General features: G+C 46.9%; 1 protein-coding gene and 1 non-coding gene across 2 annotated transcripts in view; both read right to left on the bottom strand.

Moving 5' to 3' along the window:
- Positions 1–12,223, bottom strand: part of LOC138959774 (titin-like) — a 533,368-nt gene that overhangs the window by 257,585 nt on the left and 263,560 nt on the right. Inside the window, exons 158-169 of the mRNA XM_070331384.1 lie at positions 11,230–11,496; positions 10,574–10,840; positions 9,972–10,238; positions 8,630–8,896; positions 7,962–8,228; positions 7,293–7,562; positions 6,390–6,656; positions 5,705–5,968; positions 5,046–5,312; positions 4,548–4,814; positions 4,064–4,330; positions 3,590–3,856 (exon numbers count right to left, since the gene is read on the bottom strand). Of these exons, the coding sequence (XP_070187485.1) occupies positions 3,590–3,856; positions 4,064–4,330; positions 4,548–4,814; positions 5,046–5,312; positions 5,705–5,968; positions 6,390–6,656; positions 7,293–7,562; positions 7,962–8,228; positions 8,630–8,896; positions 9,972–10,238; positions 10,574–10,840; positions 11,230–11,496 (3,204 nt within the window). The remainder of the gene's footprint in view (positions 1–3,589; positions 3,857–4,063; positions 4,331–4,547; positions 4,815–5,045; positions 5,313–5,704; positions 5,969–6,389; positions 6,657–7,292; positions 7,563–7,961; positions 8,229–8,629; positions 8,897–9,971; positions 10,239–10,573; positions 10,841–11,229; positions 11,497–12,223) is intronic.
- On the bottom strand, positions 2,333–2,451 carry LOC138960559 (5S ribosomal RNA). The gene has a single exon (XR_011454034.1). It is a non-coding gene; the product is annotated as a 5S ribosomal RNA (ribosomal RNA).

Here is a 12,223-nt window from a genome sequence, read left to right as displayed (position 1 = left end):
AGAAACGCCCACAGAAGCAAGAGGCCGCGAAGACCCCTGCCCCAAAGACGAAACGTCTCCAGCAGCCGAAGGGGGAGAAAAACAACAACCCTGCGACTGTTGGGTCAGCCCAGCCAACGAACCCCCGCCATTTATAGACTGAACAGGAACCCATCGGGTCTGATCAGAAAAGAAATGGTCCGGTCCGGTCCGGTCGGGGGTGCCGATCCGGTCCGGTAGGGTGGTCCGGTGTTCCGGTCCGGTGCCGGACCATCCGGAGGTCCCGTTCGGCACCGAACCATCGTACCCACAGAAGTGTTCGGGTGGTTAGGTCCGGACGTGGACATACCGTACCATCCGGACCCGTGGTCCGGTATGGTCCGGTTCGGTGCCAGACCATCCAGACCAACAGAGGTGGTCGGGTGGTCCGGCACCGGGCCATCCGGACCCGTAGGTCCGGACCCGTAGGTCCGGACCCGTAGGTCCGGTACCATCCGGAGGTCCTGTTCGGCACCGAACCATCCGTACGCACAGAAGTGTTCGGGTGGCTCGGTCCGGGCGTGGACGTACCGTACCATCCGGACCCGTAGGTCCGGTTCGGTGCCAGACCATCCGGACCAACAGAGGTGGTCGGGTGGTCCGGACCGGTCCGGTAGGGTGGTCCGGTGTTCCGGTCCGGTGTTCCGGTCCGGTCCCGTACCATCCGGAGGTCCCGTTCGGCACCGAACCATCCGTACCCACAGAAGTGTTCGGGTGGTTCGGTCCGGACGTGGACACACCGCACCATCCGTACCCGTAAGTCCGGTGGTCCGGTGCCAGACCATCCGGACCAACAGAGGTGGTCGGGTGGTCCGGTCCGGACCGGACCACCGGTCCAGCACCGGACCATCCAGACCCGTAGGTCCGGTCCGGTCCCGTACCATCCGGAGGTCCCGTTCGGCACCGAACCACCCGTACCCACAGAAGTGTTCGGGTGGCTCGGTCCGGACGTGGACATACCGTACCATCCGGACCCGTAGGTCCGGTTCGGTGCCAGACCATCCGGACCAACAGAGGTGGTCGGGTGGTCCGGACCGATCCGATAGGGTGGTCCGATGTTCCGGTCCTGTGGTCCGGTCCCGTACCATCCGGAGGTCCCGTACGGCACCGAACCATCCGTACCCACAGAAGTGTTCGGGTGGTTCGGTCCGGACGTGGACCTACCGTACCATCCGGACCCGTAGGTCCGGTGGTCCGGTATGGTCCGGTTCGGTGACAGACCATCCGGACCAACAGAGGTGGTCGGGTGGTCCGGTTCGGACCGGACCACTGGTCCGGTACCGGACCATCCGAACCCGTAGGTTCGGTCCGGTCCCGTAGCATCCGGAGGTCCCGTTCGGTACCGAACCATCCGTACCCACAGAAGTGTTCGGGTGGCTCGGTCGGACGTGGACATACCGTACCATCCGGACCCGTAGGTCCGGCATGGTCCGGTTCGGTGCCAGACCACCCGGACCAACAGAGGTGGTCGAGTGGTCCGGCCCCGACCGGACCACTGGTCCGGTACCGTACCATCCGGACCCATAGGTCCGGTGGTCCGGTGTGTTCCGGTTCGGTGCCAGACCACCCAGACCAACAGAGGTGGTCGGGTGGTCCGGTCCCGACCGAACCACTGGTCCCGTACCGTACCATCCGGACCCGTAGGTCCGGGGGTCCGGCAAGGGCCAGAGGTACTGTCCCGTACCGGACCCTAAGGTCCGGTACGGTCCCGTACCATGGGTCCCGTCCGGACCAAACCCGGAGGTCAAGTCCAGTCGGGACCCGTGGGTCCGGTTCGATCCCGACCCGTAAGCCTGGAACGTTCCGGACCCTTGGTCCGGACCATCCGTCACCCGAACACCAGACGCTAAGGAATGGCGTGGGGTCAAGACGGTCCGGTCGGAGGTGTCGGTCTGAGCAACAGAAACAATGTTCCCGTCGCCCTGACCATTCGACAGAAGTACCACGTTCTGTCGAACACCTCCACGTCCAGTAACTAGTCGGCCGGAGCGTCTTAACAAGAGGGACAGCCACCAGTCACACGGACGTCAGAGGGAACCGTAGTAGCAGTGGTCGTAGGCACGAAGCCTGAAACCCCTGCCCCCACAGGACCGCCCTGAACGGGGTCAATTCGCATCCCAACCCCAGCGGGGAGGGAATTCAGAGACCCCGTCATCTCCTCCGATCTCCCCCCCCAGGAGGCCGAAACTACTGTCGAAACAGCAGCAGACGACCCAGCGAGGGAGTTCAGAGGAGGACCCGTGTCCCTCCTGGCTTCCACAGCGGTGGAAACCGAGGAGGGCACAGGAGAGGCACCGGAAAAGGAAGATTTTAATGCCAACTGCACCCGGTGTTCCCAGGCGGTCACCCATCCAAGTACTAACCGGGCCCGACGTTGCTTAACTTCGGTGGTCGGACGAGAACCGGTGTTTTCAACGTGGTATGGCCGTTGGCTGTCAAAACCTGAGTCTCTCCAGTAGCCCCTAGATCGGATTCACCAACCCCCAAAGAGGGTTGGGAATCGACCTGCCCCCGGATTCGAGCCAGGGAGGAGAAGGAAACCTTCCCCCCAGGCTTGAAACCGGGAGGAGCTGAAGCCTGAGACTGAGGGCCGGACAACGGCGTCGAAGGGGGGGAAGCCTGTTCCACTGAAGGAGAAGGAGAAAGAAGCTTTTTCTTTCCCCTCGACCTTCCCCGAACCTTCGACGGCGCAGCCCCGCCCGAAGTCCCAGGCTCAAGCCCAGCCTGTTTGAGCAAGCTCGCATTGAGCTTGCTCAAACAGGCTTTCTCCGCCCTCCCTCGCCGCAAACGCAAAGCGTTTGGGGAGGGAGAGTCGGAGCGCCGAAAGATCCCCTTCTCCGTGCGTAAAACATAACGCTGGGCGCCCGGAGAAGGGTTGCCCCCGGCAGACTCTGGTTCCGTAGAACCAGAGCCCAAAACAGGACGAGACATCCTACCTCGCCCTGTACGTACCCTTAAAGACCGAGAATTAACAAAATTCAAAGAAAATTTAGGTCAATACTCAAGTGAATGCGGCGAAACGAGAAGCAGACGACCGGTCACCACGAAGTAGGACGGGAGGCACGCCGAGTCCGCCACACAAAAACGGAGGCACAAGTTGAAGGAAACACAACGTAGCCTCAAGCCAGAAGTGGAATAACACACAATAATCCAACAGGTGATAGTCCACACAGAAAAGAAGCCTCTTAGTCCAAAATAATCCGGGAGCGTAGCAGAAACACAGCCGGTCTGACACGCGCGAAAAAAGAAAAGGACGCGCCACCTACATCCTGTAAGGGGGAAGCACTCGGACAGTGCTTGGGATCCACGGTGGCGCATGGTTATGGGAGATAATTGTACCCACTCAGCGTTTTGTCCAATTTTTTCGGCCTATAATAGATAATGTGCAAGAATAGTACTGTCGAGGTAAGTGTTATATTGACAAGTCCAACTAGTAAATTTACAAAATACCATGTTGACACATTTCAGACTGCCTTTTAGTTCGTTATATATAATCAAACTCATTTAATCTAAAACCAAAACTATAACATCAGATCTTCACTTGTTAGACAGAACTTCAAACAATGCTCACCTTCAACAAGCACTTCAGCCTTGCTTTCAACACCATCAATGACGACCTTGTAGACAGCCTCATCATCCAGCTCGGAAGTTGCAATGTCAAGGCTGTGTACGGCACCATCAGATGTCAGTTTGATGCGAGCAGAGGCAGATACAGGTTCGTCGTTCTTGAACCATTGGACAGGTCTGTTGGGACGGCTGACCTCACACTCAAGGTGAATGTTCTGGTTCTCGCTCACCGTGATGTTGGCCAAAGGTCGCACAAAGGTTGTGGGCAGTTCTGTTGACAAGACAAATTTGATAAGAAACCACAACCAATGACTGCTTTCAAACTTGTGATATACTTGCAGTTGAAATAACAAGACCACAAGTACATTAAAAAAATACCATGTTGACCCATTGTATGTATCAGAACAAACTCGCTTAATCTAAAACCAAAGCTATATCACATCCTCACTTGACAGACAGAACTTCAAACAATGCTCACCTTCAACAAGCACTTCAGCCTTGCTTTCAACACCATCAATGACGACCTTGTAGACAGCCTCATCATCCAACTCGGAAGTTGCAATGTCAAGGCTGTGTACAGCACCGTCAGATGTCAGTTTGATGCGAGCAGAGGCTGAGACTGGCTCATCGTTCTTGAACCATTGGACAGGTCTGTTGGGACGGCTGACCTCACACTCAAGGTGAATGTTCTGGTTCTCGCTCACCGTGATGTTGGCCAAAGGTCGCACAAAGGCTGTGGGCAGTTCTGTGGACCAGGCAAAATAATCAGGAATCCTTTTTACAACATTGCAAAACCCTCTGTCCATTCACACAAAATGGAATTGCATGTATATCTTACACAGATCTGATCAATGATTGTCTACAAGCACAAACAATAGTTTTTCCTTCATCTACTGACAGACATACTCATACACAGACACACAGACACTCACACACGTCAAGGCAAAAATAAAAATGCTCACCTTCAACAAGAACATCAGCTTTGCTTTCCACACCATCAATGACGACCTTGTAGACAGCCTCATCATCCAGCTCGGAAGTTGCAATGTCAAGGCTGTGTACGGCACCGTCGGATGTCAGTTTGATGCGAGCAGAGGCAGATACAGGTTCGTCGTTCTTGAACCATTGGACAGGTCTGTTGGGACGGCTGACCTCACACTCAAGGTGAATGTTCTGGTTCTCGTTGACCGTGATGTTGGCCAAAGGTCGCACAAAGGTTGTGGGCAGTTCTGCGGACAAAACTAAACATGGTAAGAAACAATCACAAAAAGAACTTTGTAATTCTGTATTAGCTAAACACTGTATAATATCTGGGCAGTCTTGTCTCAGGTTTCCATCTCTTGCTATGTTAAAAATAAAACAGTATCCAAGGTTCTTTTCATGCAAAGTAATTAACTGCATCATAAAACAACAGTGTTTGTTTTAGTATACATGCAAAATAATTTCCTCAACAACCTTACCTGTGACATTCAGGGTGGCTGCGGTGGATTTTCCTTCGATGACGGCAGTGAACTTTCCTTTGTCGTTCAACTCTGCCACCTTCTTGGTCAGTGTGTGAGTTTTACCATCAACGATAATCTCGTAACCTTCCTCTGGGGTCAGTTCCAAGCCATCTCTCAGCCAGCGTGCCTTGGCGTTGGGTTTGGTCACCTCGCAAGTGAACGTGAATGGCTTGCCTTCCTCCACTGTCTGGTCGCTCAGAGGCTTCAGGATCTGCATGGGGATTTCTACACAGGCCAAGAAAAGAAAGAATTAGATCACTGTCTGGTCGCTGAGCTGACTGGGCTGAGTTCATAGTTCAGAAAAAGAAACTTTTAAAGAATGAAAGCAAATGTGGACAGAAGGTATGTATCTGGCTGTTTTCTCAACATCTCCACTAAAATAGAAAGACATCAACAAACAAAAGAAGTTGCTTATTGCACCAAACTTACATTACTTTGCATTCACCCTGTTGTGATCTGCTAATGTAGAGGACTTATCTTTATTTTGTGGTATGTGGACACACGTTTAAGCAGCTTCATGACATACTCAGGGTTTTTTCAGTACGTCTGCACGGATGATCAACAAGAATTGGTGACACATCAAAAGCATATCACTTAAAACAGCACACTTTCCTCACCTTCGATCAACACCATGCAGCGACTGCTCTTGTCACGGATCTCAAAGGTGTAGTCAGCCTCATCATCCACGACAGACTGGGGAATCTCAAGACGGTGAACGCAGCCATCCATGGTGATCTTGCAGTGATCCGTGGACACTGGTTCTCCGTCCTTCAGCCAGCGGCCAGGGATGTTGGGCTTGGAGACTTCACACACCAGAGTGATCGGCTCGCCTTCTGTCACTGTCTGGTCCTTCAGTGGCTTGATGATCTCGATTGGAATTTCTGCAAAATGAAAATGAGTTGATAAGGTTTTTGATATAGAATCAGCCTTTGAAGAAACTCACCACAGCAACTTATCAGTAAAAGAAAGGCCCCACAGGCATTAAAATGACTCTAGCATGTGGAATTCCATTGATCCAAATTTGTTGAACCATACACCCCATACACAAAACTGGCTTCAGACCAGGTGAGGGCTATCAAACACACAAGCATTAATAATTTGAATTTACCTATCATTATGGTCTAGGTGTCAGTAAGTGACTCCTTGAATTTTTCATTGGCCATTGAAGCCATACTATTGTATTCCTGGTACATGTAAAACAATAGCCATGTTCATGTCTGATAAAAATAAACCCCTCATCAACGTAAACTTTAAAGCCAACATGGACCATCAATAGAAAGGACATAAGTTCAAGCTTCTTACCTTCAACAGTGACGTTGCAAGTTGTGGACACATGTTCGCAGACACAGGAGTACTTGCCCATGTCCTCAATGGTCGCATCTTCAATGGTAAGCTGGTGAGTGAATCTATCATAGACCACCTCTATGCGACCTCCAGGGATGATTTCAACGCCGTCCTTGAACCACTTGACGGGCATACCCTTCTTGGACAGCTCGCATTCCAGTTCAATAATATCCCCTTCAGGGAGTTCCTCGTCCTTCAGGTCTTTCGTGAAGGTCAGTGGCACTTCTGATAGACACAAAACAAACAAGACTCAATTATCCAGTAATAATGATTAATGTATCAACTTGCACACACACACACACACACACAATAACAAGAACATTACTTAAAATCTGTAGAAAATGGGCAGAAAATGTGAGGCATACTGTAGAATGTTACTTGATGTGATGATTGACCCAGACAACTTACTTACAGACATACTATATACAAGCTTTAATCTTTATATAAATTAAATTGAGGATAAAAATAAAAACCCTTTGTTCATTTTATTGTTTCTAATTCTCCCCGGCGCCAGCAGACTGGTTCTGCATATAACGCTCATTTACTGTTTTTGTCAATATTAAGAGCGCTTATGTACCTTTGTTTCTAAGGTTTCTTAGTCTTTATGAAGCTTTCTCATTACTTTTAGTTATGAATCTGAAAGTGCTCAACACTGCACATGCAGTTTCAGCAAAACAGCGACACAACACAGCACACTTTTAGCAGCCGCTTTACCGTGGAAACCTTTTATGACCTCCAAAAATCTGAGAAAATCAGGTCTTAAAAAGGAGGGGGTCTTAAAATGGGGGTAAATTTACAGAGGTTCTGAACAGAAAGCCTTGGAAAAACAAGGTCTTAAAAGGGGGATTCCACTCTACTGACCATAGATGGTGAGTCTGGCGGACGATTCCTTGTCGTTGGGCAGAACGATGGTGTACTCGGCGGCATCCTCTGGGATGGTCTCCATGATGCGCAAGAAGTGGCGGTAGCGGTCGCAGACCATCTTGATGCGGTCAGAGGGAGTGAGGGGCTTGCGGTTCTTCAACCAGCGCACCTTGACGTTGGGTTTGCTCAAGGTGCACTCCAGCTCAGCGTCCTCTCCCTCCTTGCCCTCACAGTCACGCAGACCGTCCTTGAACCCTGCCTCTTCCTCTGCAAGACGGTAGACATATATGTGTGAATTGTCAACCACACAACCCTCAAGAACAACACTAACAACGACAACCATTCAAGAATATGGATACAGTGGTACCTGTGATGAAAGGACACCCTAGGGACCAGCCAAAAGTGTCCCTACATTGCAGGTGACCTTTCATGACAGGTATACTTTGGTAGAGATAATATAAACAGGGACAAGAGCAGGTGTCCTTTTAAGGGAGGTGTCCTCTCATGGGAGGGTCCACACATCGCAGGTACTGCTGTACCTTTATGGCAGAGTACATTGTAGGTTGTTGGCCATGAACACACAAGAGGTAGAAGTCAAGAAAATATCAACAGTTCTTTCACATGAATACTGTTTTGATCAACAAATTTGACACAGTCTGTTCTTACCTTCAACAAAGAGTTTGGCAAGGGACTTGCTGCCATTGATCTTGATGGTGTACACAGCATCGTGTTCCTGCGTAGCCTCTGGAATCTTCAGGATGTGGGTGCAACCATCCGTGAGGAACTCAAAACCATCATCCTCTGTGATTGGAACCTTGTCTTTGAACCAGGTGGCAGGGACTCCAGGCTTGGACACCTCGCACACAAAGCTGACTGTCTCACCTTCCAGGCATTCCGTGTCGGACAGAGGACGAGTGATGCGTACTGGGGATTCTGCAAACAAAAGTTGCAAAGTTTTGTCAAAGAGTGTGTGTAAGTGTGTGTGCTTGTGCATTTACTGGTGTGCGTATATGTGTTTGAGTACGTTTTTGAGTGTATGCTGGTCTGAGATAGGCTGTGGGTTCATGTATGTGTTTGTGTGTGTGCATGTGTGTTTGTAAACGTGTTTACCTGCATGTCTGGGATAGCATGTGGGTTCATGTATGTGTATTTGTTCATGCATATCATATGTGTTTGTGTTATAATGTGCATAGCAAGCCTGGCTGAGTCTTGATCCATGAAGCCAAAACTACAAATGGTCTCAATCAATTTCACATCATCAAAACGCATTAAACCAACATGATTCTGATAAAATGTCACATGTGACCATAGAAAACACAAAACCGCACACCAACCTTCAACAAGCAGCAGAGCTTTGGATTTCTTGCCGCCGATCCAAACAGTGTACTCGGCCTCATCCTCCAGGGTGGCCTTGGGGATGGTCAGTGTGTGGATAGTGCCTTCTGTTTTCTGTTGACGCTCTTCCATGGGGAAGATCTCCACGTTGTCCTTGAACCAGCGAACTGGAAGGTCAGGGATGTTCACCTCACATGTCAAGGTCACTGAGTCACCTTCCAGGACCTCTGTCTCCTTGAGAGGGACAATGATCACCACAGGTGTTTCTGGAAATACAACAAACTTCATTTGTTAGCTGTATTCTTTATAAATATAATACATGAATAAACATTCACATATCTTCTGCGCAAAAATGAATACATGGCAGATTAAATTTTCTTAAATGTTCTGACCTTTCACTATATTGCTTAAACCTTATTATATTGTGTCAACTGACATTATTTCATCAGGGAAACAGAAAATGAGCAAATGGAGGGAAACTTGAATGAAATTTGTGTCAATTAAGCTTCTGGATTGTCTGACAGCTAAAATGTAACTCAAATGCATCAACTTGATATCGACATTCCCTTTTGTCATCTTCATCATGTTCATGTAAAGCCAAGTTCTTTTTTTGTTGTTGCAAGAATTCTGCAATCCAGAGCTGTTCTCAGTCTAAAGTTTCTTGCTTAACATTCAAAGAGCTCTGTATCTAGTTGGATTTCCCTCCAAAATGGCCACCTGATCAGGGGAGGTAATGCTCAAGAACTTCCTGTCCTGGTTAACTGTGTCTCACTATTTTTACTTTCCTTTATATCTTTTTTCTTTTAACATTTTAACCACATGCAAAGGAGAATATAATTATGATGACCTATAAATTAATGACAAAAGCAGAAATCTGAAATGACTTTTAAAAAATAAAATACTTAGTGCCATTTATGAATGAATCCTTTATGAATTTATTCATAATTTTTTGTTTTAAATTGTTTATAGATTATTCATCAATGTGCATTAAAATTATTCATAAGAATATTGTTCATGAATTTTAACTTATGAATAATTTGTGAATTTTCCTGCACATCATAAATGATTCATCAGTTCATAAAATTCATTTTGCCAGAGAGTCTAAAGCAAAAGATTTTATCTGAAAGCCAGCTGGTTTGCCTGAGAATGTATGGTACATCTGAATCTAAAGACATTCTTCTTACTATTTAAATTTTACCAACATTTTGCAGAACCAAGAACATTCTCTGAGAAAAAATATTTGATTTTATAAATTTATAGTGAAACATGCAGCTCAAAACCGACTTAAAAAATACACTTAGAACTGAAGCAACAACACACACCCGGTAGACACAATCTTACCTTTCACAGTGAGGGCAGCGGAGGTCTCATTTGGACCCACACGAGCGGTGTAGGTGCCGGTGTCATCAGGTGTGGCATCAGCGATGGTCAGAGTGTGTGTGACACCGTCATGAACAATATCATAGCGCTCGCTGGGCTCCAGCACATCTTTGTTCAGCAGCCAATCGACTTCAACGTCAGGCTTGTTGACCTCGCACGTGAACTGGACTGTTTCACTCTCATCAACCGTTTTGTCTTCAAGTTTGATGGTGAACTCTGCTTCAATTTCTTGAGAAAGAAAATGCACTTACATTTTATTTTTGGAACTTTTGGAACTTAAATGTAACTATACAGCTTTCTGCGTTAGTCAGTCAAGTCTGAATTAGTATCAGAAAATACCAATGAAGAGGAGCTGAATGATGACTAATTATCTATCGCTGACTTTAAAAAAAATATTCCAATAAATAAACTGAGTATTTTCACAAAAAGTATCCAGACACAGACATTTAGAGTAATGTATACAGACAAACAGTTACACAACAGCAGGCAGACAGACAGACATATTAAAACACAATGACTAAAATAGACAGATATTTTTTCTCTTTGATCTGCCTTTGACTCACCTTGGACATGGAGTTTAGCACTGCTGTCCTTGGTCTTGATCACAACAGTGTACTCAGCTGCGTCATCAAGCTGAGTGTCCTTCAGTGTCAGGCGGTGAACTTTGCCCTCAACCTCCATTGTAATGTTCTCAGATGGCTCGAGGGCAACACCGTTCTTGAACCAGGTGGCTGGCACATTTTCTTCTGAGACTTCGCACATGAACGTGACAGTCTCTCCCTCTCTGCATGTCTGCTCTGACAGCGGGATTGTGAACTCCAGAGGAGCTTCTGTTGCAGAAAGAAAAAAAAACAATGTTTTGAAATCAGTTCAGGCACAATAGTTAAAACACAAGAACTGTGAAATGTCACAAAGCACAAACAAAACATAGATCACCACACACACACAGATGTACACATACAAGCACATACACATATACGCACACACATACACACACGCACGCACAAATACACACACACGCACACAGAAACAACAGAAAGCCTTACCACATACTGCACTAAGCAACAGATAAACTATTAAGTTTGTGTTCATGTTCTAGCATTTTTAGTCCCACAAAAAACAACCTTGTCAAGGTACATGTCAAAACAGAATTATTTTCATGCACACTAAAAGAACAAGAATGAAGCAAACATTCATGCCATGACAAAGACGGACTAACCTTCTCGGAGCGAAAAGCCAGTCATGCGTCGGCTGCCTATCACCACAACATAGTCATCATAATCGTCTTCACTCAATTCATGCACTAGAAGTTTGTGGGTACGAGCTTCGTCCACAATCTCGTACTTGCGGGAAGGGTACAGCTTCCTGTCGCCACGGAACCATGACACACGCATGCCAGTTTTGGAAAGTGTGCAAATGAAAGCGGCAACAGTATCCGCGTCCACAGTTACACGTTTGACCGAAAGGTTGAGGTTTAGAGGGATTTCTGCAAGGCAAAAGTTAGTAAGGCTCTGAAAAACAAACTTCACGATGCAACTAGAAAGCTAGCAATACAGGCATATGCACTAATAATTAGCTCTATAACAATCATACTAAAGTTGAATCACTTTTCATCCCTCCCCACCTTCTTTTTTTTTAGTATGTTTACATCAGATAATTTAAAATGGAATTATCATACTGCACATTCTAGCTAATAAATATTCAGGAAATAAGATGACTGTACAATGCATTTTATGATACAGAGAAAAAGCAGGTACTGCAGTTCTGATACCTTGATGATCAAAATCTAAGTATACATGTGAATAAATACACCTACTGTCACTCAATATGCCACAAACTCAGAAAAAGGTTATTGTTTAAAGTCAACAGACAAAAAAAGGCTATGAAAGAAATTCAAAAGATATTCAATTTTCTTATTCATTTGAAAGAAAAATTATTTACAGTATTTAAAAGCAGAAATTCAGAAGATAAAGAATGTACTTACACATGCAGCAGCAACATACAAACAGCTACAGTCAAAGCCAAAGGGTGATGCTGACAAGATGACGTCTACAAAGCATGCAACACCATTCAGATACTGCAGCCATGCAGGTGCCCCAGAGTCATGCTATTGGCAAATGCATTCAGCACCATACAAGTCACCAAGTACAAAGTGGGAAGTGAGGTGATAACAACAAGCAGATACCGTTAGGCAATAGTACCCACAGCTAATA

Source organism: Littorina saxatilis, linkage group LG2 (genome assembly GCF_037325665.1).
Source record: "Littorina saxatilis isolate snail1 linkage group LG2, US_GU_Lsax_2.0, whole genome shotgun sequence".
Lineage (NCBI taxonomy): Eukaryota > Metazoa > Mollusca > Gastropoda > Littorinimorpha > Littorinidae > Littorina > Littorina saxatilis.
This window is presented reverse-complemented; position numbering and strand designations above follow the sequence as displayed.